The 25446-nt window shown below is 40.8% G+C and overlaps 1 protein-coding gene across 3 annotated transcripts in view; it reads right to left on the reverse strand.

The window, feature by feature from the left end:
- Positions 1–18797, reverse strand: part of TMEM161B (transmembrane protein 161B) — a 49747-nt gene extending 30950 nt beyond the window's left edge. Inside the window, exons 1-3 of one of the 3 annotated variants that reach the window (XM_075021854.1) lie at positions 18684–18797; positions 7112–7215; positions 1772–1852 (exon numbers count right to left, since the gene is read on the reverse strand). In XM_075021854.1, coding sequence (XP_074877955.1) covers positions 1772–1852; positions 7112–7215; positions 18684–18686 — 188 coding nt within the window. In that variant the 5' untranslated portion in view covers positions 18687–18797. Of the gene's footprint in view, positions 1–1771; positions 1853–7111; positions 7216–7302; positions 7330–18683 lie in introns of those variants that run through there. The other 2 variants (XM_075021856.1, XM_075021853.1) reach the window with 2 other exon arrangements.
- Between the last annotated feature and the right edge of the window lie 6649 nt (positions 18798–25446).

Below are 25446 nucleotides of genomic sequence, written 5' to 3' on the forward strand. Positions count from 1 at the left end.
AACTACCTACAACTACTACAACTGTATTCTCTTGGTTACGTGTTAATATAGTAAGATAATTGTATCAACCTTACAATAACTAAATCACACCAACAAAATTTTGACTGCACAGACATGAAAACATAGCATTGCATTTTGAAACATTAAATGTAGAAGTTAGTAACTGAAAAAGGACTTAATGCATATATAGGTGACTTGTGATACAGGATCCTACAAAATTTCACAGTAAGTTTTCCAGAGATTACACAATTAAACTTATATGTCAGCACACATTAACATGCCATGCTTCCACTCAGCTGAGAGCATGTAATTGCTCTGGTGAAAGTGAGAACACACATTTTGGATGGCAGAAGACTGGCAAGGCTGAGGAAAGGCAATAAGAGCAATGTACAATTATTATTTGGCAGTGCAATTGCATTTTTCTGTTTAAGGTTCCTATGGGAGGACTTACAAGTTATAGTTATGTAATTAAAGTTACTTTACATATAAATAAATATCACTGGTTAAATGGACAGTTAAAAATTGTAAAGCTATTCACAATTACTTTGCCTCACCTTGTTACAGAAAACTGTTAGATAAAATAAGTTTCTGAATTTGAAAGCCTATTGCAACAAACATGTAAAATTAGTTATTTGATATTAAAGGAACAACTTAATTCTTTACTCCAAAGTGTGGCAAATGAGGTTGCTAACCATATAGCTTAAGAACTATGAAACAGAAAAGGAAAAAAAAAATCACATTACAATGAACAGATTATATATGCAGTCTGTGGATTAACAGAAGTGTTAAGAATTATAAAAGATTTCATGCTGGAATAAAAGAAAAAGGACTAAACGAAACCTCTTATGTCACAAAAAAAAAGGGGGGGGGGGGGCGTGGGCAGAGAGGTTGGTTTGTTTGTTTTAAACATAGCCAATTCAGAAATCTTACATCAACATAGGCAGCTCCACCACTTCAAGATGTCTTGGTTCTTGCTGCAGTTGTACTTCTGGTAAGGCTGTTCCAGAACTTCATGCCTGAATGTCAGAAATCTATTTCCAGCTTAAGCTGATAGACAGCTATCCCATCCCTCTCAGTCATCTTTTTGCTAGGTTAAACAAGCCAAGCTTTTTTAGCCTTCTCTTACAAGATGGACTTTCTGTTTCTTGGATGATCTTAGCCCTCTGTTCACCTGTTCATGTACAAATTCATTTTTCTTGAACACAAGTGATCAGAACTGTACACAGTAATCCAGATAAAGTTCTACACTGGTGCCTTGTCCAAAAGGATTAATATTTCCCTATCTCTTCTACTAGAAATACCTCACCTAATACATCCTAGAAGCACATTTACCTTTTTCACAGCTGTGTAAGAGGGGTGGCTCACAGTAATCCTATGTTGAACTAATATACTCAAATCTTTCTTCTCTTGCTTCAAGATGAAGAGCTTCAATCCTATAGAAGATTTGCTTTCCTCAGTTTTCATCCAAATGAATACATTCACTAAAAAAAAAAATCCTTGCCACCAAATTCGCAATTTCACAGACCAATTTTGTGGACTGGAAATCATCCTGTTCTGCACAATTTGGGCATGTTCAACCCTGTTAAACTGAAAGAACACAGTCTGGTGCAGAGCTGTGACAATTAATGCAAGCAGGGGAGTCATATGCAACTAGCAGTTTTTAACTCACACAAAGACAAACGTTGGCCAGCAAAGTTGTTATATGGATCATGCTGAGAAAAAAGAGGGGGAAAAAAAAAAGAAAAGAAAAAAGCTTAAAACAAGTATTTACCTATCTTTTTTGCTCCTTCCTCTTTGTTTCCCTGCAAGAATCCGTAGTTCTTCTTCAGTGGGATGCTGATACCACCGTAAACTAAAGAAAAAGAAAATCTCAAGTAAAACAACGTCAGTATTACCAATTTAGAGTGGTTTTCTAAAAAACCTATATAACAACACAGATCTATATGCATATTAAGACACTGGTCATTTGCAACACCTCAGCAAAACACCCTTGTGTGCAAGTACCAACTCTGCCTGAACAGAACAACCAGATAAACTTCAGTTCTCTTCAGCGTATGAGATGCTTATTGATAATAGATAGCTTTGCCACTTTACCGTTCACTTCTCAAGACACCAAATTTCCAATTCATCATCAAATACAGCAAACAAGGTTGTATTAAACCGATTATCCAAACCGATATTGGAAAAAGTTCACTAGAATAATTATACCATTATAATTACCCATCAGAACTATATTCTAAATGATTTTATAAATATAATTATGCCTCACAAAAACCCAGCAATTTTCCAGAATCCAGGATAGCTATTATCAAATAACCATTACCAGCCTTTCTTCTGAGGCAGAGCACATCATATCATCAACATTCCTTTCCTAAACACCTCCTCAGTGATATCTTCAACTCCTACTTGAAAAAGTGCTATTAAAAAAAAACCCACACTGATTTACATGTAGCTGAATGGCAGGTTTTTCCACTTTTACGAGTAAATGCACCATCCATTGCTCATTTACTTAAAAGGCAAGTAGTGACAAGGAAATTGTGAAGAGGAAAAACAGAGATGGTTAAGTGTCTAACATTTTACCTTAATCTCTAAGCATGTCAAGAACCCTAGTAGCTGAAACAAGGCCTCTTCCACATTCAACAAGGGAGGGTTGCTGTCCAGATGGAGGAAGGATGTCACTCTGACCTCCATTCTGAAATGCTGAGGCACAGAGCCCAGGTATTAACAGGAACACACTTGGGAAATTTATCTGTATTTATGTGGAAGTACTTTTCTGGAGCAGGAGACCACTAATTGGTGACTGGGGTTAACATGGCATAATAGTTAGAGATGATAATGGAATTCACAACCGTCAGTACTTCTCACGTTGAGAAAACCTCATCAGGTAGGACCATTCAAATCTACGCTGGCAAATTGGAGATTACGTTACATCCAATTTCAAAAAGGCATGGCAAATCTGGAAAACAAACATCAAACCCAAACAATCTCAAGCCACTTGATAATACTTAATTCCCATCTCTGTTCTGGAAAGGCCTCCTGTCCCAAGTGGAAGTCTGGTCCACCTATCTTTGTATCTGCAGAATATGTCCTTTCATGTAAATATAAAAAATTTTGTTATTCTTCATGGAACATCATCTACACAACAAATACTGAGGGAGGTCCTCATGCTAAAAGCAGAAACGGTCCTAAATGCAAGCAGCCACAACAAGCAATATTATACATCTTCTACCTTTCTTACAACAGCATAGACACTTCATGTGTGCACATGTGCCACAAGAGACATTGGATAAAGACTATGAGAAAGAATAGGTACAATTTTAAAGACATGTACATATCACTGAGCATATGCCTCCCTGGTAGATCTTAAACAGGAGACACGGCCCATCTGTCCTGATGCTGTCCTTGACACTACACTGAACTTGGCTGAGGACAGGGAAATGGGAATAAAGAAAAATGGTGTAACAAAAATACAACACATCTTACGAGGAGCTCCCAGTTTCAGCAGTTTAATTGCTGGTATAACGAAGCATTAAACAGGCAGTTGCAAAGAGCTCATGGACACCATCTTAACTTAAAAATTGGCATAATGGATAAGTACCAGTTCAAGCCAGCAATATTACAAGGAATACAGTCTGGTTAATAGGGGTTTCCATGAGCCTGTGTCAGTAGTAGGTACTACTGTGGTACAGAATCAGCTAAAGCTGGGATTTCTTCAACAGAAAACAACTTCAGTACCAGTTAATAATACATCACAGAGATCCAAACCATCACTGCAAGTTTCCCTTGAAGGAGTGTGAACACTGCCTGTTCAAAAACTGAAAATGCCAAATACTACAGACTTTGCATGAACAAGGAGTTGGGGGGGGCGGGTATAAGAATTTTGTTTGGGGTTTTTTTTTTGAGGCATCAGTAGGAGTGAAAGTTATTTCATTAATTTATTTTTATCATGTGTGGTTCCAGCTGAAAAATTTGCTGTTTGCAAACTCTGCTGCAAAAGAGACTTTGTTACGATTGAGAATCACACAGAAACCAGAGCATCTACGTTTTCATCCAAGAAGATAAAACTACACTGAAGATAAGAACTTCTTCCTATCTTTCACATGACCTAGAGAAAGTGGGGGAAAGCAGAGGAATAGTCTGCTCTGTCATTCATCATCTCCCAGATCTGAACTTGGCATGCTGAGAGTACTGCAAGTAGTTCTGTAATGATGAAAATCATGGAAAGCTAATTTTTCAAAATCTTTCCTGCACAGATACAGAAAGAGTATATAATACAGCAGAACAGACAAAATTCTTGTTCTGTGTAACATCCTAATACAAATCAAACACTTAAACCACAATTTGCTCTTAATTACACTACAGAATTACGTTGCAAGTGATTCATAATTACAACTAATATGATACAAGAGTTTGGGGATTTTTTAGTTAATAAACCCTACATACTTTGCATTTAAAATCTCAAAACCAAGAGATCTGAACATTTTCATAAAGGTAGAGCTAAAAAAAGTAGTTTGTATCTGTTTTAGCTTATATATGCTTAAAACTGACATGCCACAACTAATTACTCTGTAGCTTTGACATATCCAAGTTAGTCTGAGTAACAACAGCAGCACAGATATGCCCTAGTTAATTTGAATGAAGGTCATTAACGAATGTACAACAGAACACCCATTTTCCCCTGTCTTCTTGAAGTGGCCTGAAAATAGAACATAGCTGAGCAACTTAAAAGCAACATTTTGGTAGAGAATGCTTTATTAGTTAAAAATGCAAAGGACTATGCAGATACTTAGGCTGCCACTTCATTGACTTCAATAAGTAAGAATATTCAAATTCTGTTAAAGCTCTAAAAATAGCACTGATTGAAAAAGTTTGCATTTCTTTACAAATCTAAATAAATAGTTTTTTAACAATGACAGTTGTTCATTCTGTAAACAAATAATTATCTTATGTCTATCTTTCAAATTTTGAAATATCTGTTTCTTTTTAATAGACTTTGAATCTAGACATACAGGCATCTTGAAACCAACTGGCCACTTAAGAGTTTCTGGCTTGTCTGGTAATATGTTTATCCTCCCTCCCATTCAGCAAGGGCTATCTGTAGACATTTCAGACTATCTTGCTTAGAAAAGCCTCCTAACCCTTTGGAGGAAAGACACTTAAGCCAAATAAATTAAAAACCAGGTTTGGGAACCAAAGATTATTTGAACCATATTGACAAAGGAAAGGATGAGTAGGTGGTAACTTTTCCTAGGAAAGCTGGACTGCTTAATAGTGTGTCTGTCTGTGTCTGTATACTTACCTGTGTACAAAACCCTCCACCACCCCAACCACACAAGTCTGTCAAAGAAAACACTGTTGCAAAAAGGCAGCACTAAGGAAAATGGGTTAACATGTAAGACAGTTTGTCAGCTAAACTAAGAAGAGAACTGGTTTTCTTTCTGCCATTAAGAGTCAGATTCTTGTTGCAGCAAAGCTTCTGACTTGTTTTCATTTCTGGAAGACAGAATTATTTCTGTCTCTTTACATAATTCTTGTATTCAGGAGGTTATTCACAATGACTGAAATTACAATACACTAAAATAGTTACCAGATAAATAGAAGAACACTGTAAAGCAACAATGAGATTTTCAAGGCAACTAACATGAAAGGCAATAATAAGGGTCCCATTGACTTCAGTGGGAGCAGAATTCCATAAGCACAAGTGCAGAAATCCTGCTTTATGTATTTATTAATCTGTAAGTGTGCAAAGATAAAAGGAGAAAGGGATTATGAAAAATATTTGAACAGCAAACCTCTCCCTACCATTGGCACAAGGCATGCCTTAGAACAAGGATATAAAAAGTGAAAACTTCACAAGAACTAAGAACATAGGCATAATATTGAGCAACTCTTTTAAAAGAGCAATTACATATTTAAATTTTGAAATAAAAATTTAAATAAATCTTTTAAACAGGACATAAAAAGTAGAAAATGCCATATGAATAATTGCTGATGAAAATACTATGGTAGTAACACACCTTAAAATAAATGGTATGCAATTTCATATTCCTTTACATAAAGTTCTTTTTAGAGCACAAAAAAAGGTGATTAACATCCTGCAGATGTGGTCAACAATGAACTTTACACAACTAAGAGTATGACTCCTGTTCATATTCACCTGACAATTACTGTTTTCCATGACACCTAACCAGTGATACCTAACACGCATCTGAACAACAATTAGAGTAACCTTTTGTTAGCAACTATTTGGGTGATGAAATGGGGAAAATAAAAAAGAAAAAATTGGTAATTCTGAGATGCAGAGGAAAAAAGTCAATGGAAAATTATACGAGACTGGTTAAGACACCTATGGAGCACATTATTATTCAATGATACTCCTTCAGAAATCAGGGAGTAGACATTTGGTATTCTCAAAATTTTAACAATTACAAAAGACAGCACACTACCTTCTAATCATACAAAGTGTTTTTCTTCCCAAATGAAAAAAACACAGTGCCTATGATTCTTTTAATATTTAAGATACTGATTCATATTCAAAACAGCTGCTGGGTTTCATTTTTATTATGGATAAAGCCACGCAGGGAATGCTCCCCTTGCAACTCATTATGTCTGTTTGATCTATTGTTATGAGGAAGTAGTGTACTGAAATTTATACTAATCCTGTCCTATGAAGTATTAAAAAAAATTGAATTTTTAATAAATACCTAAGCACTCTTTATATGCAAGGCTAATCAGCAGGTGGATTATCAAGAACACTGAGGCAGTATAGAGAAAAAAATCCACCCATTCTTCAGCGTCTTGTATTCAGTTTAGCTTTTTAATATTAAAGTATGTAGTTTGCACCTTTAATAATATAAGAGCTGGACAACAGCTAACTTTATGACTGATACAATTAATAACAACAAACAAGTCTGTTCTTTTACAGCAACACTGTCTTTTTACCTTGAGCCTGTAAGTCAGGTGTCACAATGCTATGATAATGAATTTAAGAACAGCAGATTAATTATTTTTCAAGAAAACAACCTAAATAAGCATGTTTTACTGTTAATACGCTAATGTATAATTGCATTACCATACTCACACACCATATAGCAACTGTTTCTTATCTTACCTGCCACTACAGAGAAGCCAACGAGCAAGAGAATAGTGAGGTATGATCTTCTGTATGACACTAGCCATTACCATGGTAACCACCAACTGTACACCTATCACACCCTGTAGAGGAATAAGTTAATAGCAGTCAATATGTGTTTTAGAAAAGTGCTAAGTACCTTTAAAAACAGATAAAAAAATTAAAAATACCTTGTATGGTAGAGATAACATTTTTTGGTTCTTTTTAAACTAGAGGGGGAAAAAAACATACTGTGTCAGTTTTCAAGAAATCCCCTGGAACTTGCTATAATCAGTTACATACTTCATCAAAGGGAAAAAGCATTCCCAGGTCACGAGGCCACTAATGTATGTCCCCTGTTTCACAGACTGTAAGGCCACATGTGGACGTGGCATTTCACAAGACATTATGCCTTAAAATTACATCACTGATTACAATCTTGGGTTTTGCGGTCTCTTCAGTTCTGACAGGATTTAACAGCTGACTCTGCAAAACCACCCTGGAATTAACAGTAATTCACAACATCTGCATCATGAAATTTCAGCCTTTGAGAGGGGAGGGCACACAGAAATCAGCATAGCTTCACTTCAACATCCAACCCTTGATCAAGATTTGGCACTTCAGCAGAGCCAGCAGCAATCTCATTCCCAGTCACTCGGCAAACTTTATTTCTGACTATTGGTTGTTGCTGTTTTGGGGGTTTTTGTTTTTGTTTTTTAAATAAAGCAACTTTAAACTTCTAAAGCTAAATGAGTGAAACATTGTATCATATTACTTTTATCCTGCACATGAAATTCTATAAACTAACACCATGTTAAAAACCAGCATGAAGCATGTACACTATATTTCTTCTATCTACAAGCAAGATTTTCATGCTTGAAACATCACAAGCAATAGTAAAAAGAAAAAAGTATCAAACACAGACAGGCAGGGGAAATTTACAAAAACATACAAGTAAAGACACTAAGAATCAATGAAATAAGCTATTTCCACTCTTTTAAACTGTTTTCCAGAATGTTTTCTCATGGAAAGGAATACAGGCACTTTTTCAATGAGCACACAAAACACCACATTTAAGTGGTGGCATATAAAAGTTCATATTCACTTTCACTCTTAGATATCAAGTTTCCGATATTGCTAGTTACTAACAATATTTTGAAGAAATATTTCCTTCTATAGTTGTAGAATTTGGGAATTACACTTCACTAGCTTTGCACTAATGCAGTGTGCTATAGAAGGTCAGGAGGCAAAAGTATTTCTACCTGTGGAAGCAGTACGCAATTAAACATTGGCAAATAAAACACAGATTAGCTCACACACTTGTGAAGCATTTTTTCCACTATTCTCCAAAGCAAGGAGTAGGATTTGCCCCTTGAGAACATCCCACTAGCAGTACAGCATGCAGTACTGCCATTGTTCAAACACATCCTCTCCCACCTAGCACACCTGTTCTCTTGGAGGAAATTTAACCACACATTATTTTTCCCAGAAGTTTCTCTCAATATAAAGATAATCTGGAAAAGGAAAGGGCAATTCTTACAGAATGGTGGAACATCTGAGGTTGGAAGGGACCTCTGGAGATAAATTAGTCAAACCTCCCCCAATAAGAAGAGGGTCAACTAGAACAAGTTGCTCAGAGCCATGTGTTCAGTCAGGTTTTGAATGTCTCCACGGATGGAGACTCCACAACCTCTCTGGGCAACCTCTACCAGTGTTTGACCATCCTCGCCTTAAATAGGTTTTTTCTTTCTTATGTTTAAATAGAATATTCTGTGTTGTGCCCATTGCCTCTTGTTCCTTCACTGGGCACCACTAAGAGTCTTGTTTCACCTTCTTTAGTCCTCCCCATCAGGTATTCATACACATGGATAAGATGCCTACTGAACCTTCTCTAGGCTCAATGGTCCCAGCTCTCTCAACCTCTCCTTGTATGACAGATGGTCCAGTCTCTTCACCATTTTTGTGGCCATGCGCTGGACCCTTTCCAGTAAGCCCATGTCTGTCTTGTACTGGGCAACCCAAAACCAGACACAGGACTCCAGTGTCTCACCAGTACTGAGCAGAGGTGAGCACCTTTGCCAGCCTGCTGGTGATTCTCAGCATACTGCAGCCCACGGTGCTGTTGGCCGCCCTTGCCACAAAGGCTCTCTGCTGGCTTATGGTCAACTTTGTGATCTCCAGGATCCCCAAGTCCTTTTCTGCCAAACCGTTTTCCAGGTGGACAGCCCCCAGCATGTACTGATGCCTGGGCTTATTCCTCCTCAGGAATATTGGCACTTTCCTTTGCTGTGCTGCCGGACATTCCCATTGATCCCTTTCTCCAGCCTCTGAATGGCAACACAAATACTTGACGTAGCAGCCACTCCCAAGTTTTGTATCATCTGCAAACTTGCCAAGGGTGTACTCTCTTCCACCTTCCAGGTCATTAAAAAAGGTGCTAAACAACACTGGCACCAGTACAAACTCCTGGGGCACATCACTAGTGACCGGCCTCCAGCTGGACTTTGTGCCACTAATCACAACACTTCGAGCCCAGCATCTCAGTCAGTTTTTTGTCTACCTCACTGCTGATTCACCTAACCCATACTTCTAAAACTCATCAGTCTACCTATAAGGATGTTACAGCAGACACTGCTGAAAGCCTTGTTAAAGCAAAGATAAACAATATCCACTTTGCCACTTGTCCACCAAGCTAGTTGTTTCATTGTAGAATGCTATCAAGTTGGTCAAGCATGACTCACCCTTCATAAATCCAACCTGACCACTCCCCAAACCATCTTATCTTTAATACATTTGAATTTAATTTCCAGGGTTATTTGCTTTATTACCTCCTTTAAGGGTATTAAAGGGTATTTAAGGGGATTAAGGGGAGGCTGACCAGCTTGCAGTTCCCATATTCTCACCTGAAGGTAGAAGATACACCTGACTTCCGAAGTTCTCAGCAACTTCCCTTGATTGCTATGACCTTTCAAAGATAGAGTGAGGGTGGCCAAAGAGAGTAACCTCACAACAACATCGGCCACTCCCTCAGCACTGGTGGGTGCATCCCATCAGAACCTATGGACTTGTGTATCTACAATTTGTTTAAATGTTCCCTAACATGAGAGTCTTCCATGAAAAGTAAGCCTTCATTGCTCCAGACTCTCCTACTGGTTCTCAGGAGCCTGGGATTTCTGAAAACAAACTTTAACAGTGAAGACCAAGGCAAAGGCAGCATTAGTATCTTGGTCTTCCCCATGTCCTTTGCCATCAGGTCTCCTGCTCCAGTCAGCAGCAGGCCCATGTTTTCTGTCACAATACATTTGCTGTTGACATACTTGTAAAAGGTCTCCTTATTGTCATTCATGTTCTGCATCACACTCAATTCCAGGTGGACTTTGGCTTTCCTAACCCCACCCCTACATGCTTAGTTTCTCCACATTCCTCCTGACCCTGCTTCCACCTCTTGCATACTTCCTTTCTATGTTTTGAGCTTTGTCATGAGCTCTGTGTTCATCCATGTACATCAGGACGGCCTGTTCTTGAGCTTGGCGGAGGTGATCCTTGAAAGTCAACCAGCTTTCCCAGACACCTCTTCTCTCCAGGACCATGTCCCACAGGATTCTTCCAAGCTGAGGCGTGATCAGGCCAAAGTCTGCTCTTCTGAGGTGTAGGACTGTGAACCTGCTATTTGCCTCATTTCCTTCTCTCAGGCTCCTGGACTCTACCATCTGATGGTCACTGTGGCAAAGACTGCACGACCTTCACAACACCGATCAGTTCTTCCTTGTTTGCAAGTCTGAGGTCCAGCAGAGCACCTCTCCTCCTCAGGTCCTCAACCACCTGTGTTAGGAAACTGCCATCAAAGCACATAAAAAAATCTCCTGGATTGCTTGTGCCCTGCTCTCTTGCCTTTTCAGAAGATATTGGGGTAGTTAAGTATCATATAGGACCAGTGCCTGGAAACCTGAGGATACTTCCCATTGTCTGAGGAAGGCCTTCTGTTTCACTTCTTTGTGATTAAGACTATCTACAGCAGACACCTACAACATCATGCATGTTGCTCTGCCCTCTAGTCTTAACCCATAAGCTCTCAGATGGTTCATTATTCATCCCATGACAGACTTCCATGCATCCCCGCTGCTCTCTCACTTAAAAGCAAGTCCCCCTCGTCATTATCCCAGTCAGTCCTCCTAAAGGGCCTGCATCCACCCATGGCAGCGCTCCAATTGTATGAGCTATCCCATCACGTCTTTGTTATCACAATGAAATCATAGCTCTACAGCTTCATACAGCCCCCTGCTTTCCATTTTTTCCCTATCCTGGATGCATTAGTGTACAGGCAGGTCAGAGGAGCACCAAAGTGTGCCAATTTCCTAGAAAAGGTACAAGAGCTTCTCCCCCATAATGCTGGCCTTATTATCTGTGTACAGGTATTTTTGTTCATGTTTATATACTCATGTGGTCCTCTTTTGCCCTGTTCAGTTGTTTTCAAGGACTTCTTTCCACATCACCCTGCATCCTTTGCTTGCCAACCCAACTCTCAATCTGTGAGACATCACCTCATTACTCTCTCAGTCCTAGTCTAAAGCTTCCCATACCAGTTTGGCCAGCCTGTTGGCGAAGATGCTTTTGCCCCACTTGGTCAGGCGGATGCTGTCCATTCCTGGCAGTCCTCGAACCTCAGAGAGGGTCCTACGGTTACATGAGCCAAGCCCCTGCTGTCAACACCTACTATGCAACCAGCTGTTAACCTACAGCATCCACCACTCTTCATCAACTTTCCCCCTCCTTACCAGCAATACCTTCCTTGGTCTTAAACATTGTACTAAGGAAAGTTCTTCTCTTTTCTCCCTTCAAGACTTTTCTTTCAGTTAAATAAATCAGAAATGGTGTCAATACTGCTTTTATGAAAAATTACAGGCAGATGAAATGTTATATGTGATGTCCAGTATCATCCTTAACATAACATGATTGAGGGAGATTAAGATAGCATAAATTATCTTTCAGCATTTGTAAACACTTTCAATATGTTACTACGCATCTCATAACAAAGTGTCAAATATCAGTTAGAAGTACTCGTTACTTTTTTACCATTTGAAATAACACCTTTGGGGTTTTTTTTCAGATATCATTATGTTTCTTTAGGACTCAAGCCTCTCTTTGCCTCCTCCCTCCTTGAAATTTCTACTGCTCTTTGACACTGGTGCCATCAATTGTTTGAGGTACCTCAAAAAGTAAGACCTCAGTTTGGCTTATGCTCCATGTCACCAAGACCAGGGATCAAGATCAGGACTGAAAGCTGTATGCATCATTTTAAACACTCCACCTTTATTAGGGTTTCTTCGCATCTTGGGAGTCCTGTGCCTAAGATTACTCAAACCAATTCCCTAGCTAAGAGGAACTGTACTTAAAATGAAACAACATTTATGAAAACAAACTGCCTGCATAATATATTTGATACATTTAAATTACTAACTAAATTGCTCAGGAAGTATATACGCTTTAATCTGTTCACAAATCAAACCATGCATTTTAAAATAAAATGTTTATTCTGACCACCTCACGATAAGCCTAACTGCTTCGACCCAATGTGAGAGAGAAACAACTGTCCCTCCATTTAGTCTGCCTACTAAACCATGATCCTCAAAATTTACTATCTCAGCGTAAAGTTACATTAATATTTCTCTAGAATAATGTTTTTGTTAGGAGGACTGCCTAACCAGGTGCCAGAGTATCTCTTCAATTACTCCTAGGGCTTCCTATTTGTAAGGGAAAGAAAATGCCTTTTCAACTCAAGGTAACAGGAGGGAAAATGATGCAAATCAAGGCAGTTATTTTTTATACAGGGTACCAGGTCCACCAGCTGAGCTAAAATACTTAAAATTCAACAGACCATTTAGAAGTGCACGTGCAAAAACCCAGTTCCTTACTCAAGTGAAGGCTGCAAGTTGTAACTGAACCCTTTAGGATCATTTTGCCTTAAAGCCACTGAAAGTCTCTCTACATCCTCCCTGCCCCCCTTCAGCAGAAATTCACCCTACTCACTCCCATAAATGTTACTGTTGCATTTCTTAAAAATAAATACCTACAAAAATATTTCAGCTTACAACTCAAAACAACTTAGCAAATTTTAAGCCATTAAAAAAAAATTTAAAAAAACAATGATAACTGTAATCTTAATTTTAAATCTGACTTTGTGGTGGAAATACCCTTCTAGTATTTTTCTATACTTCAAGCAATTAAAAAATGGATATATCAACTCACTTGATCAGGGCATTTTTCTCTTGATTCCTGAAGGTTAGTAATCAACCACAAGCCATAGGTTAACAGAGTAAAGCTGTCGCATGAAATTAAAAAATTCCACCACATAAATCTTCTTGCAATCAGCCAAGAACACATGGCACTGGAATACAGTAAGTGATACATCCACTCACAATAACATGCTGTGTGCAAAGCATATTTTCCCAACTCTACTCTTTTGCCTGTACATGGTTACACACTACTTATATGTTTATTAATACACTCTGGAAAAATCTACAACATCCTGAACTATCTCATATTGCAACACTAGAACACGTGGGAGTTTTTTTCCCACACACACAAAACCCCAAAATACAGCATTCATTCCAATTCAGGCTCTGTCTAGATCAAGTCTCCCACATACTTTTAAGTCTTCCCATTACCACTAATACCAGTTTAAATTCAAAACTACTCGTTTCAGGAACATGAATGAAGATTAGGTGTTGGTTCCCACCAGTATTGTAAATCCTCTACTTGCCATACTCTAAGTTAGAGGACACAGAATTTAGAATTTGGCCAGAAATCCACAACTTAAAAAATCTAGCCCTGCTTCATAGGGTGTATGTGTTTGAGCAAGAAGATGCTCAAGGGCAAAGTCTACAATCACATGGGGGTTTTGAAGGCCTCTGGTGAACAAAACCTGGAACCCATCAACCCATGTGATCTGTGATAAAGTAATTGAGTACACAGTCATTAACAGGCCTGACTCAAAAGTAATAGAAGCACTATTCACCTCTTAGAGATAAGGAACTGCTGCACAGATTAAGTAAAGGGTCTGCAGCTACAGAACAGTTTGTGGAAAATTACATTATCTAAATACATTTCATAAGACCTTCGGCACTCTCTGTTTCCACATACAGCCATGTCCATATCATGCTTCAGCTTCCCAGCTTGGAATCTGAAATCCAAATTCAAGACACTGGAGAGAGAAGTCAGTATTTCACTGGTCAGAGACATTTCTGTCAAACTGTATAACGCCGGGAACCACTCAGCCCAAAGAAAAGACGACTATGTAAGACAGTTAAGTCAGTTTCTCTGCAAAATAGAGGCTGGCAAGCAACTTCTTGGTCAAAGATGAGACTGAAATAGTACAACCACGTAGGGACTACACTGTCTAATAAACTGCGGTCTGGCTGTGTTTCAGTGACAGAGGGAGGTCTTTGGTTAGAGGTGTCTTAAAAGTCTTGATGACTGTCCTCAGTTCCAGGACCTGAAGTAGGTACGGCATTCTTACTTTTGCTTGTGCAATATAGCACATGTCATACAAGAAAGCTTGTAATAAAACATAGCACAGAATGCGTAAGTGGTCTACAAGAGAAGTCTTAGCAGCTACATTAAAGGGAAGGTTGCCAAATTTTTTAAATCATGAAAAAAAAAGATGACAGGTCCAAAAGGCAACAGTATAAGATTGAAAAAACTATAATTTAGACTTTGGGTTTCACAGTCTATGCCTTTTATACTACATACCTGGGGACACAGCTGCTGATAATTAGGAGAACAAAAAGTAAGAATAAGCATTTAAGATAAAGTTACAATACTCTTATCTACCAGTTAAGTATACTTATAACACAGCGACAGCTATCTCGGAATAGTAACAAAAAAAAAAAACAAACAAATTTTTAAAAGTGTTTCTGCCTAAAGGACATTTTTCTTTTCATCATGAATTGATTTACGGAAGATGCAAAGCAAAGATAACCAAGGTTAATAGTTTTATGCCAAGACACCACTCCAGTTTCCTCATTCTGACCTTGCCCAAGGTTATTCTCTCACACTGGTAGTAACAGGTCAGGCTTTTCCCTCTTTTTTCCCTTACCACATACCTAGATATTACAAATAATTCAAACACCTAGCTTTATACAGGACTTTGAAACTACTTGTTCTCTAACAATAACCATCTCCTCCGATACAAGACAAGGGCCTTGAGCTGAAGCCAACCGCCACATGCACCAGGATTGCAGTAGCAATACAAGTGCATGCCTGAAAAAGCAGCTAGTAGAATCCAATTTACAACTTCACATTCAGAAATGCAATGCCAGCTACTTACTTTCTGAAGTGGCAAGTCTTGTAAAAACAAGATTTTCACACAAGTGCACTGGAGTGTTCTACAGACGTTAATTCAGGGCCTACCAATCTCTTTCAGTGGTAGCACACAAACATACTAACAAGGCTGTGAATCATCAAGTAAGAAATGGAAAAGCTTTTATATTAGTAGCAACCAGTAAGACCTCTACGAGAATATAACAAATACTCTTATCTACTGCAATTCCAAAAGTGCAATGGTGTTTGCGAAGCCTAGAAGCTAAATCTATACAACCTATTTGACATGCCATTTAATCGATGACACATTATTGCTCTTGCTATTATCTGAGACTTTTCGATATGCAAAATTCTTCCATTTGTATACATCCATGCTCAAGCTGCAGCTTACAAAAGCAAGTCAGTGCTCTCCTGAAACATAAATGCAATTCAAAATTGTTTGCTGAACAGTAGAAAACATTATATGGGATGGCCAAAAAAAGTGAGCTTACTGTGCAAAGTCTTAAAATGAATGCCTCCTGTGAAAAAAAGGCTACTTTCACAAAATACCTATAGTCAGAATGATAACTTGTATAGTTGGCAATCTGAGGCAGTTCAAATCTTACTATTTGTAAAAATCAGACATTCATAAAGCTTATTTTGGGAAAGAAATCTATGCCAAGAGACCTCTTCAAAATTCACATTTTTTTTTTTCTTTTTTCATGGCCAAGTTTTCACTGAATTTGTATTTTCCTACACCTACCACTGTTTACAACATAGCAGAGATAAACAAAAGATGCATAAGGTGGCATGAAGAACATACAAGAAATTCAGGACTACCAAACTGCTCACCTTTGTGGCTCTTTCCCACCCAAACTTCACTTCCCTCCTGACCAGTGTCTTTACACGTATTCAAAGGAGAGCCATAAACTGCTAGATGGAAGCAGTCAACAGCAGCATGAATCCCTTTGAAAAAGGTGTTTTGTTTCAAACCGAAACTATATTCCAGTCAGTCAACTGTGTTTTACCTGACAGTCTTGCTTCTTTTTCCACTGAGGCTCTCTAAGCACAAGGATTACAGAACTAGTGATCATTAGGCAAATCAAGTTATTGCTATAGAAGTCTCATGACTGGAACAAGGGCATTTATAAAATCACAGAATTATCATTATTACTGAAGAAGCCAATACAGAATGTCTGTTGTGCAGAACACCAACACATATCCAATGTATTATTAAATTACAAGTAAAACTAGTTCAGAGAACTGATCTAGTACAAAGGAAAAAACAAGGTTATATTCTACTATCACTATTCAAAGGTTTTAAAAATCCAGTTTACCTATACTTCTCCAATTAACACAAGTAGGAACTCTGGAAGCTCTCACTCTCCAGAACATTTGCTTTTTAAATAGCAGGCCTTGCCATTACAGGAATCCTTCCAAGGACAAAAAGCAAAAAGTGTTTCATGTCTCTGCTGAACAGTCTAAAACACCATGGCCTTATACAGTATTAAGATACTTGTGCAGAGTTTAAAGTTGTGAGCATAACTGGTGTTGCAACTACACAGATGAGTCCTGGCAGTCCCAACTTGGCAGAGCGCTGCCAGTAAATTGTTTTGATGACTTGATTTATAAGCCTCTTGATGCAAAAGAAACTGATGAGCATTTCATTCTCCAGTTGCTTTGGAACCGGAGAATACAGCTTCCAAACTGCCTAAAAGTAGACTATCATCTTTTCACTTTGCTTACATCATGGAATCACACACAAAGATTATTTGTCCACACTGCCAGCAACTAGCAAAGAAAAGTGACCTGATTTTTCAACCCCATCAGGCAACAGAAGCAAGCACTCAGTTTATTTAAATAAGGACCTACACTGAGAGGAAAAGTTGTATTTGCTTGCAACTTTCCAAAAGCAGCTTCAAATACAGAGCTAGACAACAGCACCCATGCAGTCCTACAAATGACAAGAGTCTCTCAAGACCTTTTGATTAACCTCTACAGAAAAGAATAGGGAAAAAAAATATGGAGGAAAAGACATAGTGAGAAAAAAACCTGCACAGTTCCTTTCAGATTTCAAAACATACATAATTAAAAAATACCTTAGTAGAATCAGATGATCAAATATTTAAGTATTAGAACTGTTAAAGTCAGATTTTACTCACAGTATAACTCTAAAGTATATTCCCTAAGCAAGACTTTCATCATTTGAACAAACACTATGTCATCATAGTTAACATGACATATTGACATTTATATCCATATGGAAGAAAAACATATGCATTGATGGCACATACAAAATATGTTTTTACACCTGCATTCATGTACCCCTATGGTGCTGTGTATGTCTCATACTTGTAAAATAAGTAGTTCAAAAGCAGAACCAATCAACTTTGGTGTTTTAAATGGTAACTAAGACCAAAAAGCAAAATTCAGCACATCTTTATAGCCAAGGAGGTCCACTCATGAAATACTCGGCCTCCACTATTCAAGCTATATATGTCCGACGAGCTCATTAGCAGCCGTTACACCAAACTCTGCTCTTCTGCTACTACCTATATTACAAGTTCATTTACTGCGTATTATGCCAAGTGCAGTAAGTTGTGTCTGTGCTAAAACACCCGTCGACAAAAGTAATCTGAGGCAGGATTTTTCATAAACCCAATGTATTCGCATGTATTCGCCACAGCATATACTACGGCTGCGACGTAACCCAGGGCACTGAAAATGAACTAGCAGCAATGACAACCAAAGCGTTCGGCAAAGTTCTGTAGGCACATTCAAGACCACAGCTAATTAAATGATCTATTTGCAGGAGCTCTACAGGAGATACGAACAGGCAGTTCTATATATCTAGAAAAACCCGTTTTAAAGCTGGCACAGGCCATCGAGTGCAGCGGGTCGCTCTCCTCCTCGGTGAAAACCAGGGAGGAAAGAAATAACCACTGGGAAGTAAAACCGCCTCTCGGCGTACAGTCGCGGGGAGGAAGCAGACGACAGGCCGTTTTCTTAATGAGTACTAATAACGGGTAGGAAAGGCCTCCGCCCCCACCCCCACCCCGCTCCAGCCGTCCCCAAACCCACGACCTGTTGCTGCAGCCACGGCGGGCCCGGGGACGGCAGGACCTCAACCCCGAGCCACGGGACATCAGCGGAGCGGAACGCAGCGAGTCCCCGCCGCCGGGCTCAGCACCCGACACAGACCCCGACCACCACCGCCGCCGCCCCGTCCCACCTCCCGAACCCCACACAGCCCCCCCCCCCCCTCCCCGCTCACCATGATGCTCGAACCGGCCCCACCCGCCTCCACCGCTTCAGCCGCCCGGCCCGGCCCCTCTCCCAGCACATAAATCCGCCGGCCGGCCGACCGACCGACCGACCGTCCGCCGCTCCCGCCAGGCCCCGCCGCGCCGGCTCCCGCCCGGCGCACGCCTCGCCGCAGAGGTCACGCTAGGACCCCTCCGCCGACAGCCCGAAGCCCGCTTGTGTTGTCCGCGCAACTGCCTGAGCGGAAAAGGGAGCGGGGACGGCTGAGCGCCGAGGCCGCGCTTTGGCAGCCAAATTCCCCCGCCTACCGTTCCGGGTCCCCTCCGCTGCCCCCCGTGGGCGGAAGGAAAAGCGGCGGCGGCGGGGGGAAGCGGTCACCGGGGCACATTTTTTTTTGCGCGAGCCCCGTCAGGCACCGCGAAGGGCAGCCGGTGCCGGGCAGGGCACTGGCGCGACCCCGGTCACGTGACACGGGAGGTCTTTCCTCACCCGACAAGCCGGCTTCCCTACTCCACCCCGCGGAAGGGCGGCGGAACCGGTGTCCACCGGGAGAGAAACCGGGGGCGGCGGCGGCGGGGTCATTCATTTCCCCTGTGAAACGAGGGGAGGGGGCTGGGGAGGGTGTACGGCGGGGGGCGGGGGGGGGGGGCACCCCGCGCATGCGCCGTGGCCGTTCCCCCCCCCGCCGTCCCCTTCTGCGGGGGGGGCGGGCGGCGCTGAGGCGCATGCGCAGAGCGGGTGGATGAAGGCGGGGGGGCGGGGCCGGAGACCGCGAGCCGCCAACGGCCGTTGGCGGCGCGCGGTCTCCGGCCCCGCCCCCCCCCCTCCTCTCTCCGCCTTCCCTCAGCCATGGCGGGGCTGTCGGCGGTAAGCGCTGATCCCCTGAGGGGTGCGAGCGTGTAACGAGGCCTTCCGAAAAGCCCACACACACACCCCGGAGGGACGCGGGGGCGTTTCCTGAGGGGAATAGGGCCCACCGCCGCCTCACGGGCCGGCCGATGGGCTTGAGGCGGCGGGGAAGGGCGCGGAGCCGTTCGACCTGAGGAGAATGTACCCCCTACCCGCCTGCCCGCAACCCTTCCAGGCAAAAACGATGTGGGCTCGTTGAGCTTCGGTCCGTTTCCCGCGTTCTTTCCTGTCACGACGCCTGCCCCAAAAGAGCGGGGGCACGTTGGCGCATTTGTAACCGAAATAACGTCTTTCTTGTAAATCCTGCTGCTTTAAATGTACCGCCACGGTCCGTCATGCGTGAACTGGGAACTGAAGCGCAAGCATTCTGCTTGAATGGATAGATAGTATTTTTATAGAAAATATTTATCTATGTCTGTTGGTATTTTAACAAGCTTTACCTGCTTTTCCAAGAATCCCAAGGGGGGGATTCACAGTGAATCTCGCTCCACGCACAAATACTTAAGATAATTCAGTAACATCTTAACAACTGTCATGGAGACTTACAAACTCTGACGTTCTGACATTTTTAATTGTTCCTTTGAAATACGTGGCGGCTAAAAGAAAAGCCCGACACAACTCACTCAACATCACAATAATAAAACAATAGAGCAAACAGACAGCAAAGGAAATCCTCTCAGATACCAGAGATTATAGTACCGGGGACAAAGATGAGAAGGTTTTGTCCTGTTCAAACCATTTCATTTTAGTCAACAAGTCTCGGGCCTCCCAATTTATCAATGCTAATTTGGTGACGTTTGTGGCAAATGTGGCATGGTAGAGAAGAGCACTGTCAAGTTAAGGAAATAACAAAGTCTAAAGGCATGCTGTTTACACCATTGATCATGCATTTCTGGCTTACAGGGAATACTAAAGAAAATTAGGAAGTTCTTAAAAAAAGCATAGTTATAACTGAGAAGCATTTGTCCTGTCCTAGTGTAGGAATGGTAAGAGATCAGATGCACTTGGACAGCAGCTGATTTGAGAGACATTTAACACTTCTGAATGTAAAAGTCTCAAAAGTGTGTGTCTTTTAAAGGACACTCGTAGCTTGCCTGTGGAGCTCTTTGGCATGAGATTTCATCGCTGATAAGGATTTGGTAGCATTTTAAGAAAAATAAGCAAATTGTCAACAAGCAGAGCTATTTCATTAACTGAAACAAGAATTATGCATTGGTTGGCTTGAACTCTATAACAAGCATGAGTTTAGCGCCCTAGTATTTTAGTTATAGTGTTACTGAATTAATATTCACACAAAAATGAGGCCAAAGTTGTTGTAATCACTATGCAAAAATGGATTTTTTGAAAGGTTTTATATGGGCTGAGTAGGACCTTTGCCGCAAGCAAGCTGAAGAAGATTGTCCTATGCATTATTAAGTGCCGCTGATACAAACACCGTCTCACCCATGCTGGTGCTCTTCTAGACCCACTCGTCTCACACAGCGGGCAAGTTTTAAGAAGCCCGTTAGAACAGACACGGCCTTGCTGCCCATGCTGCCTGGATGCAAGGCTGGATTAAGTGGAACACGTATGCCTCATTCTTCAGGAAACGGGCAAGGCTCCCCCAAAATACCTAGCCATTTCTAGGCTGTCAAATGTGGGCTCCGCAGCCTCTCCATTCTCTTTATTCCACATCGCTAAACTCTCTTTTCCTCCGGGTTACCGTTTCGTCCCCCCGCCCCAAGGATTATTTAACCACGGAAAAAAATCGATTTTTTTGCGTAACATGCAACATGTTATATGGCAACTAGTGTAACTTAAACTCTACTTTAGGTCTAAGCAGATGTAAGCTTGCCAGTTTTGCTGAATGTATGCTGAGATCACATCATTAGGGGTTCAGAAAAATTTTCCGCCTGTAGGCAGGAGCAGGACTCGCCACGCTGACAAGCTCTGAGAACGTTTTCATTACAGTCTCTATGAGCTCCTTCCTTAAGCTTGGTATTAAAGCCAGTCACTGTCCCACCGTCTTTATGAAGAGCATTTCCACTGTTGTGGTTTTTGAGACGAGCTGTTTCATGAGTGGTTTAAGTGTGTGTGACCGTTGCGAGGCTGTGCCATGGGTCTCATTCTGCTGCCATGGCCACACGGGTAATGACTTCCAACAAAGAGAGTGAGGGAGACAACATCATCTTAATCAGATTTAGTGAGAAAATATCTAAACAGGGTCCTCCGGCTTTGAAGTTCCTCATGATATCACAGTTAACATGTTGTCAAGGATCACCTGCACTTTTGTATGCAGCAGACCTTTACATCGTTGGGGCTATAAAGGAAGCTTAACAGGGCTGTGACACAATTGTTTCTGATCTCCAGCACAACTACGTTATGAAATAACTTTGCACTCTCTGAAAGGGCAGCAGTCTTGCTTCAGACAAAGGCAAACAGAGAGGAGGAAGACTTCTATCAAGGAGATTCTCTTTTTTTCAAGTGAAGTGCTAAGGAGATCTAATCTCATCGTTATCTTTGGAACAGTACTTTGCTGTCAGGAGTTGGGGGGTTTCAGTGACTTCCAGCTGATGCTTATCATTTGAAAGTGATAAAATGTTATAAATGTTTTTGAAGATGCATTTTATCTCACAGCTTCCCACACAGCAAAAAGCCCAAGAAATCCTTCTCTGGAAAATGAACCTGGAAGGAGTTGAAACACTTACAGACACTTGAGAAGTCTGCAATACAATGCTAAAGCAAGGCAACCAAGCTGCTGAAACAACATTTAAAAGAGAATATTTATTTTATTATAATACCATCTACAGTCCCTAGATGACAGGATGGTAAGCAGAAGGTAAGTTTAGATCAACAAAGTTACCTAATTTAAAAAAAAAAAACAACAATGCAGTTACTTAGCAACATTTTAGAGCAAGTTGCAGGAAAGAATAAGAGCTCCACTTCCTACGATATGCTGGGATTTGAGTTGTCTAGCATAAGCCAAAACATAAAACATACTAGAAATTTCCCGTGTTCTTCTGAATCAAACATGGAGACATATTTAAGGAACCTCTTCTTCCATTGTTATGCCACAAGCGTGAACAAAAGCTGCTTAAAGAAATGAATGTTCCTGTTTGTTTTCCTAGATTTGTGGAAGTTCTGCCTCTCATTGGATCTATGAGAAAAATTAAAGAGCATCTTTGCTTGCTCTGAAGAATTTGTTGCACGTAGTGAAGCAGAGCCAACTGTAAGACTTCTAAAAGTTGATATGAAATGTAACACCGGTTTATCACTTACAGTATATTCATAAATCTTATGGCTCACATTTGGATGGCTGAAATACCTCCTGAGTCTCTCTGGCTAATTATGAAGAGGTTTAACTGTCTCTGGCAGTCATTCAGAGATCTGAATCGGATACTGGAACAGTCTACCCCCTACTTACCCACCAAAACTTGGGTGCAGTTTTGGCCACCTGAAAATTTTCCCTTATTTTCCCTGGTCCTTTCAAGGTCCTGAATGCAACAGTAGGTGTTACTCTCCCTTGCCAGTACTGTAGCATGGGGATCTCTCGTGGATTTGGCATTAGAGTTTACCAACCAGGTAAGGGAAGTTGCAATTTTCTGTGAACAGGAATCTCAGATAAAGCCAAAGCTGACCTTTATGTTAAGTTCTTTTAAAATCACTGGGGTTTTCTGCAGGTGAACAAATCCCTGTAAATATGTGAAAATTTACAGTCCTATATCAGTATGAAGTTATTTATGAAGGGAACAACAAGAACACGTCATTGCACTGTGTTCTCTTTACTTTTAACTTTCCATTTCTGGTGATACTTTCCGTTTTTGTAAGGTGAAGACTATTAAGAGACTCACTTAAAGCCTAAGTTGACACAAGAGGATATTGAAGGAAAATGGTGGCAAGACCATCAAAATGTGTTCCAGAGAGGGCTTGTTAGTTTCTTTTTTGGAAGACAGAGTGTCAGACTGGAAAGTTTCCATTTAGATGAATAATTCTGAATCTTCTGAGTAAAATAAGAATATTTCCCAGCATTTTAAAATAAAACAGAGGCATTTAGCATACAAAATGGAAGGCGGGTTACTTGGTCATTCTTTTGATTTAGGTAGGTGGCTGCTCAGCTTATTTAAACTATTTCTGTGAATAGTGGGGCTAATGAAGCTTGGTTTCCTGTGAATTTCTATCTCATGATTGATAGATTAGAAATGCAAGTTTCTGCTTTAAGAGTGTGGGGGTTTGGGGCCTTTACGATGTCTCTGGTCTACACACAGGCAGTGTAGTAATAATTGAGAATTTTACTTTACAAATGTGTTTGATACAGGCCAGTGGGTTCCAAACTGAATGAAAAATCACCAGCATACAAGCAGACAGATTCGCACATCCATATGGGTTTACGTATAGCCACGCTGCAGGACCATATATGCCTTATTTCCTTAGGAAATAAGACCATAAAGAAAACACTTGTGTTTGTGCCAGCAGTGTGTTCATTTCACCTGTTTTACTGTGCCATAAGACGAGAAGTGATGACTACAAAGGCAGTGGGTTTGTTTGTGTGCGTGTGAGCGTGTGTGTACTAAGTCACCTCACAGGACCTAGGTCTGGCCTGAGTTTTCTAGATGTTAATCACCACCCCCAACATCTCTTATCATACTTTGAAATTATGACCAAATTATTTTGTGTATGAAAAGACATCTTTTTAGATATTCATTCCCACAGCTATGCCATGCACACACACATTTCACACACACACACACACACATATATATATATATTTATATGCATAGAAAACTTGTGTTACCTAAAAGACATGCTCTTCCAAATGGGAACACAACAGACAACAGACTAATCAAACTGTAGGCTCTGAATTTGCCACGTAAAACAAGGTGCTCCTCATTCTATCTACTGTGCGTCACTTCTGAAGTGGTTACTGTTCTGTTCAATTAAGCTAACTTGAAATATACTTTCTGCTGGTGAACACACATTTCCTTTTTTTCCTGAAAAATCAAGTTACTGAGCAGCAAGTGCCTTCTTGCTGAGCAGTGCAGTAGAGCTAGAAAGGCATGTGGTGTGTTGTGACTTCACTTAACCACTACATCTTAAAAGAATTTAAAATGCCTCTGACAGTAATATTTCTTTTTAAAAAGCACTGAGTGGTTTTGATGTTTTCTTCTTTGTACTGTACCTTAAGGCTTCATCTACATTGTTTTAATAGACACTAAAGTGTTTGAAAGATAAAGTCATAACAGCAGCAAGCAGAACGTAATTATATCAGCTATGGGCCAGTACATGCTGCAGTTTCCCAGAGTGGCATTCATGTGTAAAAAATCTTACCGCGGGTGAGCGTACTACAAATTGGTGAAGTGTTCCAGATGTGTATTGCAAAAAAAGGTGAAGTTCTTTGGTATTTTGGTATTGGAGCTAGCAGCAGATGATGAACAGGGCATTCCAATCTGCAGTGCACATGGGGAAAAGAGCTTGTGCTGGCTTGCAGGAACTGGACCACAGAGGGTCTTGCAGGTCAGAAAGAGAATTTTAAAATCAATCCTCTGCTTCACGGGGAAGCAGTGTAATGAACAAAGCAACTCTGGTATGTTTGGAGGCTTGGGAGCAAGGTAACAACCTGACAGGAGCATTCTTCAAACGCTCGGCAAAAGTGCCATAGACCTCTACTCAGTGTCTCAGTTCCTTGGGCATGCAGAAATGTATTCCAAGCACTTGCAAAGTATTGTTACGAGCCTTCAGGTGATTCTGTTTGTAAAATTAAAAAAAAAAAAAAGGTAAACGAAAACTTGGCACCCCAAGGTGCCATTCCTTCTATGAATCAAATTAAATAAGCAGTGTTTGTAAGGCCCAGGACAAGGAGTCCTCCACCCCCTGTTGATACTCCGAGC

The sequence above is a fragment of the Buteo buteo genome, chromosome Z (assembly GCF_964188355.1).
Source record: "Buteo buteo chromosome Z, bButBut1.hap1.1, whole genome shotgun sequence".
In the NCBI taxonomy this organism is placed as follows: domain Eukaryota; kingdom Metazoa; phylum Chordata; class Aves; order Accipitriformes; family Accipitridae; genus Buteo; species Buteo buteo.